We start from the raw sequence: 22,344 nt of genomic DNA on the forward strand, positions 1-22,344 counted from the left end.
CCTCCCCCCTCAGAATGTAGTTTAAGATTGGAGGAGAAGAGCGGTCACATGAAACAGAGGAGAGCGATCATGTGACCAGCCGGAAAGAACAGTGACACCGTATGTACGAGAAGTGACTGGCAGTGATTGTTTTAAAACTTTAGAGTACGCTGGAAGTGCTGACCCAGGAGACTGGGGGGTCTCTTGGGGAGTGCAAGGGGGCTGTGCAATGTAAAGGAGCTGTGTACTGTGCAGGGAAAATGCTGTGTAATGTAAAGAGGAGCTACATAATGTGCGGGGATCTGTGCAATGTGCGGTGGGGGGGCTTTGGTCTGTGTAATGTGCAGGGGAAGGGGGGGGGGCTTTGGTCTGTGTAATGTGCAGGGGAAGGGGGGGGCTTTGGAATGTAAAAGGGGCTGTTGAAAGTTTTTTTCCTTAAACTTCCCTCTTAAAATTAGGGTGCGTGTTATACGTCTGTGCGCCTATAAATACGGTATATATAAAAAATAAATAAATGTGTGTGTGTGTGTGTGTCTCTCTGTTGTATATGTACTGAGCCTGGGTATGCCCAATAGGCTCTGTTCTGTACCTAAACTTAAAAAAATAAAAAGTGATCCTGTCAGGAGTTGAGGAGAAACAGTAACACAAGCATAAATGTGCTTTAATTGTTACCAAATTGTTCTGTGTGCAGTATGAACCTGGTCTGAGAGTAATGACACATTCTAAATGTTAAATTTCTGACTGTAAATGTCAATTTTCATTGTTCTAATCTAATGCACACAGTGACTCCTAAAACTCATGATATAGGTAAAAATGAAAAATGGCCAACACACATTATGAAAACTGTGGCAGAGACTGTAAAGAATCGGACACATCGTGCAATTTAAGCAAGTTTTGGCTTTATTCGATCAGCATCAAAACCATTTACATTTACTGTATAGTACCCATTTTGACAATTATGACCCAGAAAAATAAAGGTGCTTGATTTTGTAGAAAAATATAAAATATCATTTTATATGAACATTGGACAGGCACTTAACGATACTAAAAAATGCCCTGAGGAAAGGTGCTCTGCATACAAATCTATAATGCAGACTTTTGGATTTGGAGGAAGATGGAAAGGGAAAAAAAAATTAAGGATTATTGAAATGCTTAAAATAAACGGTGTAGCAAAACACAACAAACAAAATGTTACAGATATTAAATAAATTTCAGTTGACAAGAATATTTAAACATTAGTAAAGGGGGTTTCATAATTACCAGACTATTTTTACATCAGCTATACATAAAACTTAATTACAGATTGGATAAAATATTTTTATCTTTTGGTCACAAATTCATAAACATGAAATCTGGCAAAAACTCTTGTACATAAACTCCATATTGGATAAAACATAAGAAAATGTTCCAGTGGAAAATCAAATATGTTAATATCTGGCTATACACAGCCGGGAATGATGGAGAGCTCATTCAGAAGTGGGCGAATTATAGTCCCCCCTTCCCCCATTTAATAGTCTCAACAGTTTTACCATTAAGGAGTATCTGGCATTGATTACTGAATTCTTTCAGAAAGCTGAAATCGAGCATTATTTTGGCAAATGGACTACCGTATTTATCGGCGTATAACACACACCCTAACTTTAAGAGGGAATTTTCAGGAAAAATAAATTCCACAGCCCCCTGCGTATAACACGCAGGCACAGTTAACCCTCTATTTTTCAGGGTAAAAAAGTGAGTGTTATACGCCAATAAATACAGTATTTTGTCCAAATGTTTGACTACAAACCTTAAGCCAGCCATAAATGGATCAAATCTTGGCCGGCCAAGACTCGATACATCTATGGGCAGGCTGGTTGTACCCTAGTCAATCCATCATTCGACTTGGCTACAACCAGCCTGTCAGATTTTTTATATGTGGTTACTGTTATAGCGCCACTAGCAGTAATCATTGTGTTTTGTTGGCTGGGAAGGCACAACACTGTGTTGCTAGGGAAATTGAGGGATTATCTTTTCTTTCACCTGTGGTCGAAGGAAAGAAAATCAAAGCAAATCTATGGCTTGCCCTAGGATGAAATACCGTATATTATGGGTGGAACTAGGGTTGACTGGATGGCACTGAAATGACTTGTATAACTTAGTTAACAAGAAATTAAGGAGATTTTTGCATTGAAGCAAAAAAAGAAAAAAAAGACACCGTCTCCAGTTTGTATGACTGTTGAGAAATGTTTCAGGAAATGACTGGGATGTCCATAACAAATCAATTCCTCCAAGAATGCATGGTATGACAGGCAGCTAAGTTTTGGCAATTCTACCCAACATTGGCCCCGAAATGGAACACATTAGTAGATCAGACACACTGCATGTAAGACATAAAAAAAGTCCACTTTTTAGGGAAAGTCTCGGACGAGTAACAGGTGCGCCATATAAATATTTTACACAAAAACGTGGCAGGATGTTGAGATTTTCTTTGGTTGTTATGTTACCCAACCCTGTCAACATAATTTAAACAGTCACAATTATAAATAACGCCTCAATCTGACATGAGGATAGGAAAACGCAGCTGGGATTTTATTGCACTGCAACTCCTACGGAGTTAAAATAAAAATGGTATTCATCTTTCCAGCTGTGGAACAGTGCATAGGCTAAATGTGTACATTTCTGTTACAATCTAGTGCTACTTACAATGTGCAAGGTTGATTTATCACATCAAAGAATGTGCACTATGTATACCAATGGCCATTTATACAGCTCAAGTGTCTCTATCTGGATATATAGCTTTGTGTCTTAAATGTTCTTCCAGGCACTGAATAGCAACGGGGTCCATATTTACATCAAATTTGTTAGCAAACAAGTGGTGCTGCTTCAACATGAACTGTAAGTCCCCCGCACCGAAGACACAAACTGAGCGGACATGGGTCCCGCTGCATGGAGGATATGGGGCACCCTTGCTGACATCTCCTTCCAAGTATTCCCATGTCACAAACCTGGCTATGGAATTCATGTCAGATATATCATATTTAATATTTGCAGGGACTGATCCAGGCACTTCTGGAATTCTATTTAGGGTAGCCCACAAAAATTCATCCGGGCTATAGGTATCCTTGGACCATTCTAAAAACGTTCTAGCTTTTTCATTTTCCAAAACATGCCCAACAAATGCCCTACTGACAATGAAGTAGGCACTGCCAGAAAATACTGTAATCTGAAAAGGTGGAGGTTCTTTGTCAATATCCGTTTTATGAATAACCCCGCTTTCTATGTCATAGTGTTTTCGCCATCTGGTTTCTTTGTGCGCTGGCATCTTTTCAGTTTCTAGACTGTTCTCTCCTTTTAACGCTTTTAACATTTGCACCATTTCCCCGTTGGTCTTTATTGGGAAGTCCATGCCACACAGGTTTATTAAGTACTTCCACTGTGCATTGGCTTTGTATAAATCTTTCATGCAGTTAAGGTCAGCTTGAACCCGAGTCCAAGATGCATACACTACATTCTCCAGCTCAGATGCAATAAAGACATTTTCAAAGCAAGATGCGATCGCCTTCACCGCGGACAAAAAGGATTCCGAAGACTTTTTATCAACGTGGATGCAGTAGTAGTTCTGAGGCATATAAATGCTACGTAAAAGTCTTTCCAGCATGTCAATTTTTTGGTGAACCACTATTGAATAGGCTATAGGAAATTCACTCTCCTCCTGGCTAAGGGGATACAGGAAATATTTACGATTTCTAGTAAATGAGTTGCAGTCTTTTGTCATATTGATGAAGTCATTTTCCGTCAGCCAGCTGTGAGTTTTTTTGTAATCCACTCTTAGCAGGTCCAGTTTGGCAGCCTGAATTTCCTCAATGTCCCCCTTGATGATTTTGGTGCAGTTGACATGGTTTTGGTTTTCCTCTACCAACTCTAAGTTTCTTTTGCTAAAAACCAGAGCTTTGCTGTGGTTCTTAAACAGCGTAAGAGTCACAGCGGTTAGAGCTATAAAGAGGAAAAGGCTTACGCAATTCACTTTGCAATGGCGGAGTTTTCTTCTCAGCATTTCAAAAATTAGCAGGGCACTTTAAACATAAGAAAAAAAAGTACAATGGAGAAGACTATCTTGTACAGCCTAGTCGTCGTCGTCACCAAATATCAGCTGCAGAAGTGTCATTTTAAATCGTATGGGCCAAGCAGCTCCTGAAACAGAAAAAGAAACTATGGTTAGATTTAAAATTAAATCATTTAAAAAAAAAAAAAACAACAAGCTACTTATACACCAGTGTCTTTTAGATAAGATGCTGCATTTGTAAACTAAGCCCTCCTTATTTAGATCTATTTATCTAACCAAATATACATTGATGCTGAATGATATTACATCATTGCATCCTACTTTTAAATAGCCACATGTAAGTAGCTTCAAGTTCCAATAGTAGCCACTAGTGATGGGCTCAGGTGTGTTTGGATCAAATCCACCAGGGTATGTGCAGCTGCCGGTCAGGAAATGCCTCACTGCCTATGAGCGGCAATGAGCAGTGACGGCTTCTTGGTGGGTCCGGTCCGAACATGCACAGGTCCATCGCTAGTAACCACCATTTAGATGTGGAGTGTGTAAGGCCCTTTCACATGTGCGGACCGTATGTCCACATTTTCATCCATCCGTTTGCGGATGAAAACGGGACATACATTGGTCCCTATGTGATTGCAGGTGTCAGCGGATGAACATCCGCTGACACCCGTAATCACCCGCCTCCGAATTTGCGGATTAAAGAAAATCCTATTTTTTCTTCCGTCTGCGGATCGGATGAACACGGACATATGGTCGGTGTTCATCCGATCCCCCCATAGGGGAGAGCAGAGAAAAGACAGGGCGGTCCCCGCACACTGTGCAGGGACCGCCCTGTCAGCCGACGGCTCAGCGGGGATTTTACGTAGGATCCCCATTGAGCTGACGGACACACGGAGGCGGATCATTACTGATCCGCCCCGTGTGAAAGGGACCGCCCTGTCAGCCGACAGCTCAGTGGGGATTTTACGGAGGATCCCCGCTGAGCTGACGCACACACGGAGGCGGATCATTACTGATCCGCCCCGTGTGAAAGGGCCCTAAGTAATTAAAACGTGAAAGAACACATCTCTGGCCCTCCTTTAAAAAAAGCATGTACCTCCCTGCTAGCCACTAGTAGGTGCAGACTAAAGCCTGGTACACACCATATCAGCTCCTGCCAGAGCCGATGTACTAACAATCTGACGTTGGTACAGCGATCTCCCCCACTGAGCTGTTGTGTTCTGACAGGGGGGACGCCCCCCAAGAACACTCCAATCGGCGCTTTCAGCCATCACAAGCCAAATGTCAGCTGGTTTTTATTAAACTGGCCGATGCCGCCTGGAATTTGGCCCATGTGTACAAGGCATAACAGTGCTGTGCCGATCAGTTGTTTGATTCTGGTTTCTGAAGCAGGTCTGCTAATGGTAAAAAAAAAAAAAAAAAAACAAACAAACACACACACAAGTGAGGAGCATAATGCTTACCCAAAGTCTATACCACCCAGGAAATATTAAAAAACAGCAGCTACAGGGATGCACAGGGGACACATTATCAAAAATGTATTTAACACTACTAATACAGCATTTTTAGTCAACGATTAATGCCCTTTTAATACTTAAAGTGGTTGTAAAAAGTAAACTTTTTTTTCTATGCATCAACATTAAAAAACCTTTTACGTGCAGCTCCCCCCTAAATACTCACCCGAGCCCGATCTTGGGCCAACGTGCACTCTGCAGCAGCTCTTCTTTCATGGGTTCAGCTGACAGCAGTGGGAGCCATTTCTGCTGTCAGTGAAAACCTGTAAATAAAGAGCAGGGGGTGGGGCCAAGGCAGAGACACAAACAGCCCAGCTCGGGAGTGAGCCCATACGAGTGTCCCCGAAAGAAATGGCTTCCTATTGGGGCACTTGGCTGGAAGGAGGAGTCAGGAGAGTCGGCAGGGGACATGAAAAGAGGTGGATTGAGGCTGTTCTGTACAAAATCAATGCACTGAGCAGGTATGCTTTTTTTTTTTACAAAAAAAGAAAAGGAAACGTAATATCACTTCAATGCAATGAATGATAATTTACAACTATAAAATGTGTTTTTTTTTTGTCTAGGGTACCTTTAAATGCAATTTTAAGTCCCTTGCTGTTTTGTAGGCCCTCTCATCATCGTATGGTCCTCCAGAGCCGCATAGCAGTCCTTCATTGAAAAAAGGAAGTGCCCCCCCCCACACTATCTAAAGGAAAGAGGAGTGCCAGGGGAGCAATGAATAAAGTAAATAAAGCTGCTTTTTAATGGTTTCTAGAACTAAAAATAGCATTTAACTCTTGCAGTGTATGGGGTGCAAGGAGTTTTAAAAGTTTCCCATAGTTCATCTTTAAAGTGAAAGTTCACTCAAACTGTAGCTGTGTTTACTTTAAATACCCAATCACAAAACAAAAAAAAAAAAAAGTTTTTCCCTTGACTGGATTATTAAAGAGAAATTTCACTCAAATTTGTTGAGTGAATAGTTACAGCTTATTTAGTAAAAAAATGATCAAATCAAGCAACATAAAAAGCAAGTATTTCCTGAACTATTGACCAATCCACCCCACACAAATGCTTCAAATTCACAGACAGACAGTTTATTAAAACCTATTAATTCGTATTGAAAGTCTTCAAGTAAATTCCACATTGTAAAATCATTACTGCATTTTGAATAAGGCCCCTTTTACACTGAGGAGTTTTTCAGGTGGTACAGCGCTAAAAATAGCGCCTAAATACCGCCTGAAAAACTCCTGCCCAGCCTTCTCAATGTGAAAGCCCGAGGCGCTGGCAGGATTCCGACGGTATAGCGACGCTATTTTTAGCGCCGCTATACCGCCACCGCACCGCACCACCATAATAAAAATATCCTAACAGATTGTAACCCTTCCTCACCATTTAAAAATAAACAAAAAACTCAAAAGATTTCTTTTAAAAAAGGTTTCCGTTAAGTGATCATTGGCACAGTTATGGTTAATGCATTTGCATAATAAGACAATCAGTGACGGCTGGAGGTAAATTTTCTTGGGGGGGCGGTGGCAAACAGTGCACCCAGCACACACCCACCCCACGGGTCGGTCAGCCGCTGCACTTACTCCATCCATGGTGGGCAATCACAGGCAGTTTCCCCGGATCTGCGGGCAGCTTCTCCTATCCCTGCTTGTGGCTTCCATCTCCTCCCTCCTCCTCAGCAGCCAATCAGAATGCTTCTCCTTTCGGCCATTCGGGAAACAGGTCTCAGACCCGTGCTTCCTGATTGGTGGAGAGGCGATTCAGTGTGAGAATAGGAAATATTCATTCCCTAGTCTCACACACCTGGGTGGGCTCCGAGTTCACCCTATTTTGAAGCCCATTAGAGCCTCTGGCTCTAATCGGTGCTTAAAAAAATAAAAAACACACCCCCAACCACATTGGAATTCAAGGACGCCGGGTGCATGGATAAAGGGGGAAGCAATGGATAGGGGGGGGGGGGGTGGCGCCGGTGCGCCCTTAATGGACCATTCCCCAAATTGTAGAATTTTTTTTTTTTGGTGTAAATATTATTTTATCAATTCATACTTTTTTGAAGGGCAATTCCACGGTTTAAGCTCGCTCTCAAAATTCCTGACAAGCCACATACACACACGTCCTCGCTCCACCCACCAGTATAGACTTTCCATTAGAATTAATAGCGAATGCTGTACCCATCATTTTCACACTTGTTACAGTTACCGCATGCATCACTTTAGCGTGTTGGTCATTTTGAAACCAACAAAAAAAAGCAACTCGATGGTTTCCTTTAGTTTCATCTCTACACACAACTTTCCGTTCTAGCCGTTATTTTTCTAGTGAAGGACGGTTTTGGTGAGCTGTGACTTCACATTTCCTTCCTCATTTTTTATACATTAGCCCTGCTGACAATCATGTCCATACATAGCACATGCATTTATTTTTATTTTTTTAAAGATTTGATTCGAATTTGAAAGCTAAAAATTACAATTTAAAGTATATGGCAAGGCATTTTTTTTTTCTTTAAATAGAACAGAGTGGGAATAGGTTAGACATTCCAACAACTTTTTATTGCTTGTTTTCTGCAGTCTTTAACTTTAATTAGAAACTTGAAAGTGATTGCAAAGTGTCCACATACTTTAGTTTTTTCTTTACAGATGCAATAGTAATAAAAATTGGATTATCTAGTGATCAGATTGAAATATATGTGGGCACTAGATAAACATTCAGTCCACCAAATTCCCCAAACTGAAGAAACTCAAATTGTCTGTCATCATATCATCAATCCTCAAGTTTTAACATAAACTGCTGAGAAACGCAGGGAAATTGAATTCTGGGGCTTTTCCCAACTCAGGACTAATAATGCCATGGTTGCAAATAAGCAATATTTGAATATTTTATGTAAGCATATGCATAACTACTATGAGGGATCAGGTAAAATGACCATTTTCTATTCATTTTTTTTTATACTATAAAGTCTATATCTTACTTTGTATATATAAACTGCTTTTATATTCCTTGCTCAAAATGGCGGCTAGTAGCACCCCCTCCCATCAAGTGAAAAATGCAACTAAAAAATGGCGCCCCCAACCAGGACTACGCCCCAATTGGTGACGCCCAGATCCTGGAGGAAGTTCACCTTACACGGACACAACCAATCCCAAGCTACTAATACCTAGATATCATTATGCCAATGATACACATATTCATCGCATTAGTAGCCCACCGATAAAACCCCCATGTATCCGGAACCAATAAAGTGAGTATCATCAATCTGAGGACAGTCTCAGTGTAATCCTTTCTCATGCTTGCACTAAGTCCTATAGGTTAAATCAGGACAGGGCAGATACTCAGACGATTGGTCTGTTCCGAAACATTACCACTTTTCTTTGAAGGTATTAAAAAAATTATATATATATATATATATATATATATATATATATATATATATATATATATATATATATATATATATATATATATATATATATATATATATATATATATATATATATATATATATATATATATATATTTTTTCCCCAGCATAAAAAAAAATGTATTTAATTTCTTTAAAAAATGCAAATTAAAATGAGTGAAAAGTGTGTGTGTATATATATATATATATATATATATATATATATATATATATATATATACATATACATATATATATATATATATATATATATACATACATACAGACATACAGACATACATATACATATACAGACACATATATACACACACACATACACACACACATACACACACACACTTTTCACTCATTTTAATTTGCATTTTTTAAAGAAATTAAATAAGTTTTTTTTATGCTGAATGAAATTTGCGCAACTGTTTATCGTGTAAATAGATACCAAACGTGTCAATTGCTAAAACTGCGAGCACACGTTAGACAGACAACCATGATTTATGGCCCTACACACCTTCAGACTCTGTAAAAGGGATCTCTAGAGCTGCCTAGGTCACTTTTACTCGAAAGTTGATTGAAGGCTGAATACAACAATACAAAGCTTGCTGCTGTGAGCTTGTTTTAACCACTTCAATACCTTTGATTAGTACAAACCACTGTTCCTTTAACACGAATGTGATGTCACAGAAATAGCGACTGAAACTATACAGAGGCAGGGTCTGGTCACTAATCACAAGTGTCTGGTCACTTGAACAGAAAACGGGGGAATAGAAAAACATTTTGGGATGACTTTTGGAAGCGATTTCCAAAAAATTATGTGTCTATAAAAAAGGTAACTGGAGTAAACATTACTACTAGGTATACATGTGCCTACAAGACTACTGAAGTTTGCCCAGAGTGGTGCTTTAACTTTTTCACAATGAATCTGGAGGAGTAGACTAAAAAAATTAAATTAAATAAAAGTAAATCAGTAATCTCTGGAATATGGTACAGGGCACCTTCAGGTGATTGGACGCTGACAAAAAAGGTTTGCAGGGACATCCTTCTTGATAAACCCTTTCAATCCCAGCTAGCCTAATTTCTGTAGCAAGCCATGGGGAGATCACAATAATAGAAGGAAGAGCCCACTACAGTACTCCAGGTTATGGATTATACCAATAAGTCAAACTTAAATGAAGAGAAGCCCAAATAGACAGGCAATCTGAGACAGTTGCCTGATGCTTAAAGGGGAGTTCCAGCCATTTGTGTGTTTATTAAAAGTCAGCAGCAACAAAAAGTGTAGCTGCTGGCTTTTAATAAACAGGCACTTACCTGCTCCAGCGCTCCAGCGACGCGCCGGCCGGGGCTCCGCTCCTCTCCCCCCTCCCCGGCCGGCGTCTTCATCTTCAGTGTGGGCACCCGGCCGTGACAGCTTTCGGCTTCACGGCCGGGCACCCACTGCGCATGCGCGAGCGGCGCGGCACTGCGCATGCGCGAGCGGCGCGGCCCGGCGCCGTGTAATTGGCCAGGAGATCGCCTAGGACCTGTGACGTGTCCTAGGCGATCGCCAACAGCAGCCACTTCCTGAAGGCGACTAAGCTTAGTCGCCTACAGGAAGGAGGAAGTGGGACAGGAAGTCCCACTCGTGCTGAAGCCCCCACTCCCCCCCCAAAAAAATTACATGCCAAATGTGGCATGTAAGGGGGAGAGGAGTGGGTTAAGAGGAAGTTCCAAATTTGGGTGGAACTCCTCTAAGTCTAATGCCCCGTACACACGATCGGTTCGTCTGATGAAAATGGTCCGATGGACAGTTTTCAGCGGACGGCCCGATCGTGTGTGGGCCCCATCGCCCCCCCCATCAGTGAAAAAACTTAGAACCTGTTTTAAAATTATCTGATGGTTAAAAAAACGATAGAAAAAACGATCGTCTGTGGGCAAGTCCATCGGTTAAATATACACACATGCTCAGAATCGAGTTGACGCATGCTCGGAAGCATTGAACTTAATTTTTCTCAGCACGTCGTAGTGTTTTACGTCACCGCGTTCTGACACAAACAGATTTTTAACTGATGGTGTGTAGGCAAGACTGATGAAAGTCAGCTTCATCGGATATCTGATGAAAAAAATCCATCGGTCCGTTTTCATCGGATGAACCGATCGTGTGTACGTGGCATAAGAAGTACAACAGAGCATGTCTGAACAGGGAGGGAAGGAACACCATCTTTCAGGCTTTAGGTTTAGACGAAAGCTTTTCTAATCCACCTAGCAATGGTGGAGCGATATGCAGGGAGTCCTCAGGAAGCACAAACAGAAATTCAATTTCTGAAAGAAAGCTGTAACAGAGATAAACTCACAGTACATACACCGAACAGTGCAAGAAAATCTCCCTAGGATGCTTCAAAGCATGAGATAAAGAAAGGACAATATCCTGAACAATGTGGAAAGCAGAGAACATATTTTTTCAGGGAAAAAAGAGGCCTTAGAAGGAAAGGACAGAGACTCCTCTAGCAGATGTGTTAATTATCAGAAAGACCACTTATGGATAAGAACGGTTAGGAAAAAAAAAAAAAAAAAACTTGATTGGCTCTTTTGGCTTTCAGAAGCCACCCATGAACCAGACTGAAATCCCACAAGGATACAGGCGAATTAACAGGAGGAGCTATACGAGTGACTCACTGAACAAAGACCATAACTGAGAGGCCAAAGGTCCCTATAAAAAGAATGTCACGGTTTAGTCCTCTAATGCAGTGGTCATCAACCCTGTCCACAGGGCCCACTAATAGACCAGGTTTGCAAGATAACTGAAATACATCACAGGTGATACAATTTGCTGCTCAGTGATTGCAGTATTCTAGTCTGCATCTCCCCATGGTAATACATAAAACCTGGCCTGTTAGTGGTCTCTGAGGACAGGGTTGAAGAACACTGCTCTAATGGTTAAGGCCAAATATTGGTCTAGACCAGACCTGGACAAAGAACAGTATGCATCTCAAAGAGTTCTTTCAAAAGATGAAAGTTCCTTGACTTGCACCAAGCAAATTAGGACTTCCAGGTGCAATAGTAGACTTTACTAGAAGTTGGGTTTCCTAGCTTTGAAGGGAGTGTGAATGACAGAATCCAAGAGGCCCCTGTTCATCAGAATTGTCTCTTCAACAGTCATATTGTTAAAGCCTGCCTGCCTGCGAGAAAGGAAAAAGATGGAACACCGATTCCTGGAACAGGGGTCTGATAAAGAATACTGACAGGGCTGAAATCTGACCTCCAATTGTACTCAGCCAATCTGATTTCCTCAGCCGACTGTAGAAGAGAGAATTTTCCCATCACTTATTTCAGAGGATGCCATTTTCTAGCTTCACACCAAGCAATACAAGTCTTCCAGACCTTATGATAGATCTTTCTAGTGACAGCTTTTCTAGCGTTCACAAGGGTAGACACCACTGGTCCCAAGATGCCATTAGGGCTGCAACTAACGATTATTTTAATAATCGATTAGTTGCCCGATTATTGTTTCGACTAATCGGATAATCTTAAAAAAAAAAAAAAAAAAGTGTGGTGTACAATTTAGTTAATATGTAAATAAAAAAAGGCAATTTATTCTTAAATATCCATATGCAGTGGTAAATATAAATAACCAACTACAGTAATTGCCTTCTATTACCTCCACTTGCTCTGGGTTTGGATGCCGATCTTCTCTGCACAGAGTCTTTAAAGTGATTATTTTTTTTTTAAACAAACTTGTTATACTTACCTGCTCTGTGTAATTGTTTTGCACAGATGAGCCCAGATTCTCCACTTCTGGGGTCCTTCACCGATGCTTCTGGCTCCTCCTGCCTTCAGAGTGCCTCAATAGCAAGCTGCAAAGTATAGTATAGAGCGCTCGCTATAGCAAGGTAAAAAAACGAATGCCTTTAGAACCACTCACTTCGAGGACTACATGTCCCATGAGGCATTGCTCCTCACACTTTCAAATTCTCAGGCACTTAGTGACATGTATGGATGGTGTACTGAGCTGTATGTGTGCTGCACTGCATTTCCTGATATGTAAACCAATAATGCATACTATATGCAGGCCAACTAATCAACTGGCCGATTAATCAATTATGAAAATAGTTGACAACTATTTTCGTAATCGATTAGTTGTTTCGGCCCTAGATGCCATGGTCCGTCAACACCCTGGCTTCAATAGCCATGCCATCAAATTTAGAGACTGTAAATAGGGGTGAAATATAGGACCTTAAAGACAGAAGATCGGGGTGGCGTGGAAGCAGCCATGGCCCGTCTATTGTCAGTCTCACAATCTTCGAGAACCAGGGCCTTCTGGGCCAGGCTGGTGCCACCAGAATAACTGGAACCCCCCTCTCTCCGAATCCTGCGCAACAAATGTGAAAGGAGAGGGATGGGTGGGAAAGCATGAACCAGGGAGTACTCGCTCCATGGAACTACCAGAGCATCTGCTCCGATTACCAGAGGGATCCCTTGTTCGGGACACAATCTGCTGTAGCTTGTTGTTGAACCTGGATGCCAATAGGTCAACGTCTGGACATCCCCAATGCTGGCAAAATTTCCTGGAACACCCCTGGGTGTAGGGACCATTCCCCTGGGCAGATCTGCTAGCGGCTGAGATGATCTGCCTTACAGTTCTCTACTCCTGGGATATGGACTGCTGATAGAATCGGCACATGTCCCTCTGCCCAGGCTAGTATGTGGTTCACCTCCTTCAGAGCTGAAAGACTCCTGGTACCGCCTTGGTGGTTTATATAGGCCACTGCAGTGGCATTGTCAGACTGAACCCCGATATGGCAGTCCTGAAGCTCCACCGTCCAGGACCGTAGGGCCAGACGTACTGCCCGTAACTCTAGGATGTTGATGGGCAGGATCTGTTCTGTCCTTGACCATTTCCCCTGAGCTGTGAGCCCCCTTCTAGGATCGCTCCCCAGCCTGAGAGACTGGCATCTGTAGCCAGTACTCTACAAGTTACCGGGAGGAAGGATCTTCCCTTTCGCAGGTTCTAATCCTGCAACCAGCAGTTTAGGCTTAAGCGTGCCCAAGGAGATAAGAATATTGGATAATCCAGGGCTTGACCTCTCCTGTTCCAAGCTAACAAGATATCTTGTTGCATAAGCCTGGAACGGAACTAGGCATAGGGCACTGCCTTGGAGGACCCCATCCTTCCTAGCAGACTCATACAGAGCCGAATGGAGGCATGTTCAGTGCCCCTTATCCGACGCACCTGATCCTTCAGGGCACAGATCCTTACGGGTGGCAAAAATACCCTTGTTTGGACCGTATCTAGGATCGGACCTGAATACTTCAGACTTTGAGCTGGTCTCAAGGCTGACTTTTGGTATTTATGACCCAGCCTAAGCTTTCCAAATACCGCACTGTGCAGGTTATGCTCTGACCTAGAGCCTGTAGTGAGTAATCTGAGCAGGGGGTCGTCCAGATACACAAGCACCAAGATCCCTTGGGCCCCTAAAAGACCCAGTACTGGTGTTAGGACAGGGGTGCCCAACCTTTTGAAGAGTGAGGGCCACTTAAGCAACTTGGTAACCATTCGGGGGCCACAATGAGCGGAGTGGGTGGATGACAGGTCACGGCTACTCTATAGGCCCTCCAATCTGCCCAGATGAAAGGGGATGAACTCCCTTCTGTTTTTCAGGTTGGAGGTAGGCAGGCGTAAATAGACATCTGTCGCTCTATAGAGGTGAATTGAGGGTCCCATTTGGTCAGGCTGATCATGGGAAAAGGGCCCAAGACTGCTTTCACACTGATGTTCTGCGATTTCCCCACACCGCGGGTGCAGGTTTAGTGCACCTGTGTCTATCCTGCGGGTTAGCGGAACTTTGCCATAGGACTTTGCCTGTGCAAAAGCCGGTGCTGTAGAGAAAGCATCGGCTTACGGGGCTCTGCTCCGTAGCTGCTTTCTTCCACTACCACCAGAATTTACAACACTGATGCTGTGGTATGGCGGATCGGCAACCTGCGATCTGGGCTTGCTAAACCACCATTCCAGGGCAGGAGGTCGCGGGCCACATCAGAGGGCTATGCGGGCCACATGTGGCCCCTGGGCCACCGATTGGCCACCCCTGTTTTAGGACCTTTGTAAACACCCGGGGAGCTGTGGAAAGCCCGAAGGGCTCTACTCTACTGCAAGTCGCAGGGACCTCTAATGAGGCTGAAAGATAGGTATGTGTAAATTAAGCGTCCTTCATATCGATGGAGGCTAGAAAGTCTCCCATTCGGAGCGAAGCTACTACTGAGCAGACAGACTCCATCTGAAAGGACTGGATTAGTAGAAACTGGTTCAGGGATCTTAGATCCAAAATGGGCCTTGGATCCCTGCTTGGTTTTCAAACCATAAACAGGTTCGAATAAAACCCTGCGCCCCTTTTGGATACATCACTCCTCGATGCACTAAATGATGTAGTGCCTGAAACAGCAAGTTTCTTTTTGGAGGATCCAAGGGAACGCTGGATCTTAGAAACCTCTGAGGGGGAACCCCCTGTAACTTTAGCTTGTAACCGCAGGATATAGTTGAGGAGACCCACTCGTCCTTAACCACGGTTCTCCAAATGTCCGCAAAGGGGGCATCCCCTCGAAAGGAGAGCTTGGTGCAAAATTTAGAAGAGCTTTGGACCCGGGGCTTTTTCTGGCCCTGTGGCTTGCCCCTGGCTCTAGCACCCCGTTGGCAGGGGAACCGCCTTGGCGCAGACACCCCTGGGGAAGCAGTCCCTGAGGTTTTAAAATGGGGGGTGCCTGGTGCTTCTCTTCACCGGCAGTATTATTATTATTATTATACAGGATTTATATAGCGCCAACAGTTTGCGCAGCACTTTACATTAATAGAGAACTCTTCCCTCTGGAAAACTTTTGTTTAAATTTTCACCAAACGTTCCCCATGAAAGGAACTTGTCTGACCAGTTCTTAAGCCACAAAATTCTGTGCATAGGTACAGACAAGAGAGCCAAACGAGAAACCTGCTGTATTGAATCCTGTAAAAAGGCATCAACAGCAAAACACCACGTTTAAGGAATATCTGTCTTATTTTCAGCAAGATCATCCTCCTGGTTAAGCCCGTCAGGCTGTCTGAGCCGATCCTTTATGGACTGGCAGATATCAATTGCTGCAACAGCTGGCTGAATAGCTGAACTGGCCAAAGAAAAGTTAGTCTTTAATATTGACTCCAGTTTCTTGTAAAACGGGTCTTTCAAGCCCTGTGCATTATCCACCAGACAAGTTAAGTTCTTGTTTAGGGAAGAAACTGCTGCATCTACAGCTAGCATGCTCCACTTCTTAAACTTTTCATCCATGGGATATAAAAGGGAAAACCTCTTGGGAGGAACAAAAATCCTGTCAGGATGCTCCCAATCAGCATACACCTCTTGTTCCAACAGTGGGTGTAAGGGGAAAGCCTGTGCAGCCTGAAGAGGTCTCAGGGACCACAAAGAGGACCAGGAGGCTCAGTAACCTCTGCAAGAGGCAACTTAAAGGCAGAACAAACCATCTCAGTAAGAGTCTGGATCGAAAGCCTCTGCAACTGAGAGGCACACACCAACTGGATATCTTCTTGTCCAGATTGCTCAGAAGCAGAGACTCATCTGCCAGGCCCTCTACAGAATCCTGAGCTTTTAGCTCTTGCCCATCCTCAACCCATTCCTGCTCCAAACTAGGAGGCTATGGGGAGGGGGATCTGTCACGCTTCTTGCTACCCAGCAGGATGGAGGCAATCGTGCCAGCAATACTGTGCTCTAAGCCGGCTAGGGCCGAGGACAGTTCATCCTTTGTGATAAAGGGTGAAGCAGCAGCATTGACTGTAGGCACCATACCAGATAGGCGCAGCGTCTCAGGCTGCCCGGAAGCCTCTGGGGTTTCAGGAGATAGAACCTAGTCATATCCCTAGTGTTGATCAGGAGCTACTGAAGACAGAGGTGTGCCCTTCCCTGTACGGTTAGTCCCGCTCCTCTTTTTTTGAAGACATTTACAAACCACAAAAAGGGAGTACCTGGGTGTAGTATTAACACACCTCAGAAGGGAGACCCTTTAAATAGGGCTCCCCAAGCCCCTATGCAACAATCCTGCCAAGTAACACCTGGTGACTCGCATGACCCAGGTAAGGAGAGATGAACCGCTGCAGACGCCTGGTTCAGAGCCTGCTCTGTGTACCACAGCTGCTTTCTTGAAGCACTGCATGGTTGGTTGGCATATACAGCTTAAATAAGCTGGCTGTGTGTCCGGATGTTCTGCGCATGCGTGCACACGTGTGTGGTCCCGGCAAACATATGGCGAAAATCTCTGTGCACCCAGATTAGGCTAGAGCATGCACAGCTCCAAGTGTGCAAAATGCCTATGGCGAAGCTGCATGCGCCATGGCCGCCAAACTGCCGAGCACAGCAGCGTTCATGCGAATGCCCCTGCGCCATGACAAACCAAGGCACAATGGCGCACAGTCGTGCAACCTCATACAGGTAAAAAGAAGAAAGATACAAGCAAAAAAAAAAAATACACTTTGCAAACACCCCTGTATGGTCACCGCACACCAGTTTCCAGCCTCCAGCTAGCTTTACCGATTGTTGCAAGCACTGGGACACCCACAATAAGTAAATAAGGGGTTTTTTACTTACCCGTTCAGGCACAGGGCAGCTTAGAAACTAAGAGCCCAATCTTCACCCTGCACGGCAGGTTTCTGTCACTTGAGGACCTTCAAGGACTGGGTACCCTTTTTATGTTTAGGGTCCACTCCCTTGGACCTGTGTAGCACCCAGCAGGAATGCCTTAGCGCCGTGGTGTCCAGGATTCCACTTTGCAAGGTCCAGCACCTGGAGGTCGCATTACAGACAAAACCTTGCAGGATCTTGAGTCTTCTTTGCGAGGCTTGGGTACCATTTATCCAAGCATATAAAGCCTGTGTCAAATGGATCAGATTGATCAATCCCTTGATTCATTTAGGAACAGTTTGTGGGACTAAAGACCTGAAGCTCAGAGAGCTCAAACAAAACATGCCCAATCCACCTTGCAGACACTGGTAATAAAAAAAAAAAAAAAAAAAAACACTGATGTACTTCCTGTACGGGAGGGGTTACATAGGGGGATCACTTCCTGTCCAACACTGTCTATCAGTATCCATTCACCTAGAGATGGTGTATAACCCAGTAGGTAATGAATATTAGCCCAACTCTGTGTCCCATGATGTATGAAAAAGAAATAGGAATTGTAATGTCAAGTGTGGAATTGACAGAGCGGCCTAACTTGTGGATTTAAGCCTTGAGCCTTGTACACATGACAAGAATATCGTACAAATGCTCAAGCATTTTTTATTTATTTTTTGGCATGCTAGTCTAATATCAAAAACCAATAGGTTACTAAAGTTATGAAAATTCTCTCATGACAGACTAACTTCAGAAGTGATATGTGTTGTATTGTATGCTTTAGCTTACGAGCATACGTGGTGTTACGGTTTTTACAGGTAAATTACATTTTATTTAAAATTTCATTTAAGCATTTACTCAATGAAAATCATTTATTCTGGCATTGTACAATAAATATTTTTGCGTTTGTCCCTTCACGACAGTTCATCCGAAATTACCCGATGTGCACCAACAATCAGATTGTTGATGTACGATCGCTTTTAAAGCGGTATTTTTCGTCCAATTTTCTCATTGCGTGTACTACGCATTATACACAAGTCTCAACGAAGGTAAAAGATGGCTAAATGCTTTTTGTGATGCAAGGCTCACTTCAGGTTTTACCAGCTGATAAAATGCAGAGCACATATATTCTACACACAAATACACCCATAGTGCAGGATGTGTTCCTGTTTGAGACCAGATGTATGAAAGTCCACCCTTATTCATGTGTGAAAACACAGAGCTCGCCAGTAGCTGGGACTCTGAAAGCAGCACTTTATGCTAGCTAGCACGGAGGCTTTTTCAGCTCTCCATTTATGCGTTTTTTTTTTTATTTTAGGAAAGTGTAAGGTTACCTAGTAACTTAATATTTACCCAAATATAAGTGTCAGCAGTATTCTCAAAAAATAAATAAAAAAGTCTTGGTTTCGAAGAACATTCATTACCAAATTAATGTTATTTTTTAAAGAAAAAAATAAAGAAAAATTCCTTGCGATTTTAAGGAAAACCAACTGCAGTATTCTCTGTTCCTCTATACAAATTACTGTACAAACAAAGCACTTTTTTTCACAGAGGACCACATCACACACGTTTTTGCCTTGAAAGAGTTTATTATCGTTTACTACAGAGACACAAGCACGCCCTCCAAGGCCAAACTAGAGCAAACATTAACTGGTGTTTTTCGTGTGTTTTAAGCATTTTTGCAGGTGCTTTAAAAGCATATTACAAGTGTATTAAAAGTGTTTAACAGCTTAAAGGGTCACTAAAGGAAATTTTTTTTTTTGCTGAAATGACTGTTTACAGGGTATAGAGACATAAAAGTTAACCGATTCCTTTTAAAAATGATTACAAATAGATAAAAATCAATCATATAATGTGCCTGTAGGTTAGTTTCACTTTTAAACTGTTTTCATGTTCCTGTGAACTAGAGAGACACACAGAACAAAAACAAACAAATTAAGGGCAGTGTTTTGTTTTTAAAATGAATCTGATTGGTTCTGTTAAGTTTTAGACACACAGTAATGACAGCTTAGATCTACAGTGAAAAGCTCCCAGTACGATGGTTATAAGGAAAAAGACAACCAGGAAGTGTGGAGATCAGAGCAGAATTACAGCCACTTCAAAGCAAAAAAGAACAATGAGGACATGAAACCAGTACTGCAGTAAGGTAAAGGAAGCTATTTAGCTAAAAAAAAAAAAAATTAGTTTAGTGATCCTTTAAGGCTTTTTTTTGTTTAGCCAATAGAAAGCACTAGAAGGAAAAAAGGGAGAGGAAATCAGGGGCGGAGAGCTGCCGTTTGAGTATAAAAGGAGTGACAAAACGCTCTTAAAACTCAAGGTCATTCTATTGAAGTCTATGGGGCCAAAAAACAATTGTAATCTGCCAAAAAGAAGCTCATGTACTCTTTTAAGGGACAGGCATTTTGCTTCAGGTGACAGAATGCTCATATGTGAACAGGGGTTATTGATATGAATGGGATTTGGCTTGTTGAGCGTTTTAGAGATTTGTTTAGGTATGAACGGGGACTTAGGGCCACTTTCATACAGGCATTCCATTCTTCAATCTTGTATCTGTCAGTTTTCAGATCGAAAAGCGATTAATTCCTTTGGGCTTGTGGATGTAACTGAATGATAATCCGTTTTTATCTGCCTACATCGGTGATCTTCAGGTCCATTTTTTAACCACTTGACCCCAGAAAGGTTTTCACCCCCTTCCTGCCCAGGCTTTTTTTTTGCTATTCGGCAATAGGCTACTTTTAACTGCAATTGCATGGTGATGCAACACTGTACGCACACAGAGCTTTCTTTTGGTGGCATTTGGTCACCACTGGATTTTTTTTTCTTTTATTATATAAACAAAAACCACAAATTATATATATATATATATATATATATATATATATATATATATATATATATATATATATATATATATATATATATATATATATATATATATATATATATATATATATATATATATATATATATATATATATATATATATACGGGAAGAAGATGTAAACTGAACCAAAGTGCAAAATGATATAAACTGAACACGTATGTGCAAACTGATGTAAACCGAACTCCTAAGCAACAATTTTTTGAGAAAAAAAAAAACTGCTGCAAAAGCCTGCATAACAAAAAAGCTTTTAAAAACACCCACCCACATGTATACACGATTGACCTCATCATGACGTGTCTACCTGAGATGTTATCTCACTTAAGCTTGGGATTTCTTCTATGCACATTTTTACTAGGGGTTGAGCTGAAACAATCCGATAATTATCCCTACTGGGATTGTAACCAGAATAGTTGGAAAATATATAGATATAGATCATGGGTCTTCAAACTACGGCCCTCCAGTTGTTCAGGAACTACAATTCCCATCATGCCTAGTCATGTCTGTGAATGTCAGTGTTTTACAATGCCTCATGGGACGTGTAGTTCTACAACAGCTGGAGGGCCGTAGTTTGAGGATCCCCGATATAGATAGAGAAAGCTGCAGACATGCAGTGCTGGATCAAATGAGGACTTTGATTGGTTTCCACTGCTGTCTCAGCCAATCAGGAGGGCGAGTCCCAGATAACCCATGGCTCTCTTGCAACATCGCTGGATTGAGATGGGGCTCAGGTAAGTATTAGGGGGGCTGCTGTACACTGAAGGTTTTTTTTTTTATCTTAATGCATTAAGATAAAAAAAAAAAAAATATCTTCTGTCTTTAGAACCACATTAAAGCCGGGAACACAGGCCGAATGTTGGGAGACAACGACCGGTTAAAAAAAAAAAAAAAAAGCCGTCATTCGACCCGTGTGCAATGTGCATGTTGGTCTGTCTGACCAAAGCCAGCAGCCGATCGACTCCCGATCAACGCTCTCAGCCAATGGCAGAGTGTGCCGATTTGAGTATTCTGGTGAGGGGGCCGCCCTCCTGTCAGAACACAACAACTTAGCGGAGGAGATCGCTGAACTAACCTTGCATGGTTAGTACAGCGGCTCCAACCAGAGCTGGTTTTTTTTTATTCAACCTGCGTGTACCCGGCTTAAGCTGGGTATACAATAGTGTAATTTCAGTTAACATTAAGAAAATTCATTATTTTCTAATTATTTGTGAGGTTACAAAGAATAAAAAAAAAAAAAAAAAAACACATTCGAAATTAATAAGGAGCAGGATTAAAAATGTATTTTGAATAAATACTTTTCTAACAGAGTAAATTTGGAATGACAATCGTCAAGCCATTGTATGATTGTTTGTAATTGTTTGAAAATATACTAGTGTATACCCTACTTTAGGCTTACAGTGCACAGTTACCTCAGTGCACCTTACTAAAACACATTTTGTTTAAAATAACACTACAGATAAGTCACCAAGGGTGAAAACAAGTACACATTTAATGTTCCACTAGATGTAGTGATATAATACGCACTAATTAATTACCAAGGGAATTACTAGAAAGTCAGTGTTTCGTGTCCTAGAGAGCCGTCCCCATGGACACCTGAATTATAGTAAATTGGTTATAATAAGGAAAGCATATCCAACAATAATAGAAAAAGGATGGCATTAAAAAGGCACTGCAGAAAATAATAATTTTTAGGCCCATTTCACATAGGGCATAAATTACAGATCAAACAGCAGGGTATCTGTGAGCCGATCTCCTGTCACATCCATGCCCACACAGTTTATGCAGAGCCGACCCGCACAGACCCCACTCTGCTCTCTGGGCAGCCAGGTATAAACACACTCGGCTGTCCCTTTACATTCGGCTACCTCAGATCAGGTCAATCAAAACAGAAAAAGGATGCAGTCCTCTACCTTTTT

The 22,344-nt window shown here is 42.1% G+C and overlaps 1 protein-coding gene across 1 annotated transcript in view; it reads right to left on the reverse strand.

The window, feature by feature from the left end:
• Positions 1–2,152: 2,152 nt before the first annotated feature.
• Positions 2,153–22,344, reverse strand: part of GCNT1 (glucosaminyl (N-acetyl) transferase 1) — a 46,869-nt gene continuing 26,677 nt past the window's right edge. Inside the window, exon 2 of the mRNA XM_040356033.1 lies at positions 2,153–4,149. Coding sequence (XP_040211967.1) covers positions 2,729–4,012 — 1,284 coding nt within the window. The 5' untranslated portion in view covers positions 4,013–4,149 and the 3' untranslated portion in view covers positions 2,153–2,728. The remainder of the gene's footprint in view (positions 4,150–22,344) is intronic.

Source organism: Rana temporaria, chromosome 1 (genome assembly GCF_905171775.1).
Source record: "Rana temporaria chromosome 1, aRanTem1.1, whole genome shotgun sequence".
Taxonomy (NCBI): Eukaryota; Metazoa; Chordata; class Amphibia; order Anura; family Ranidae; genus Rana; species Rana temporaria.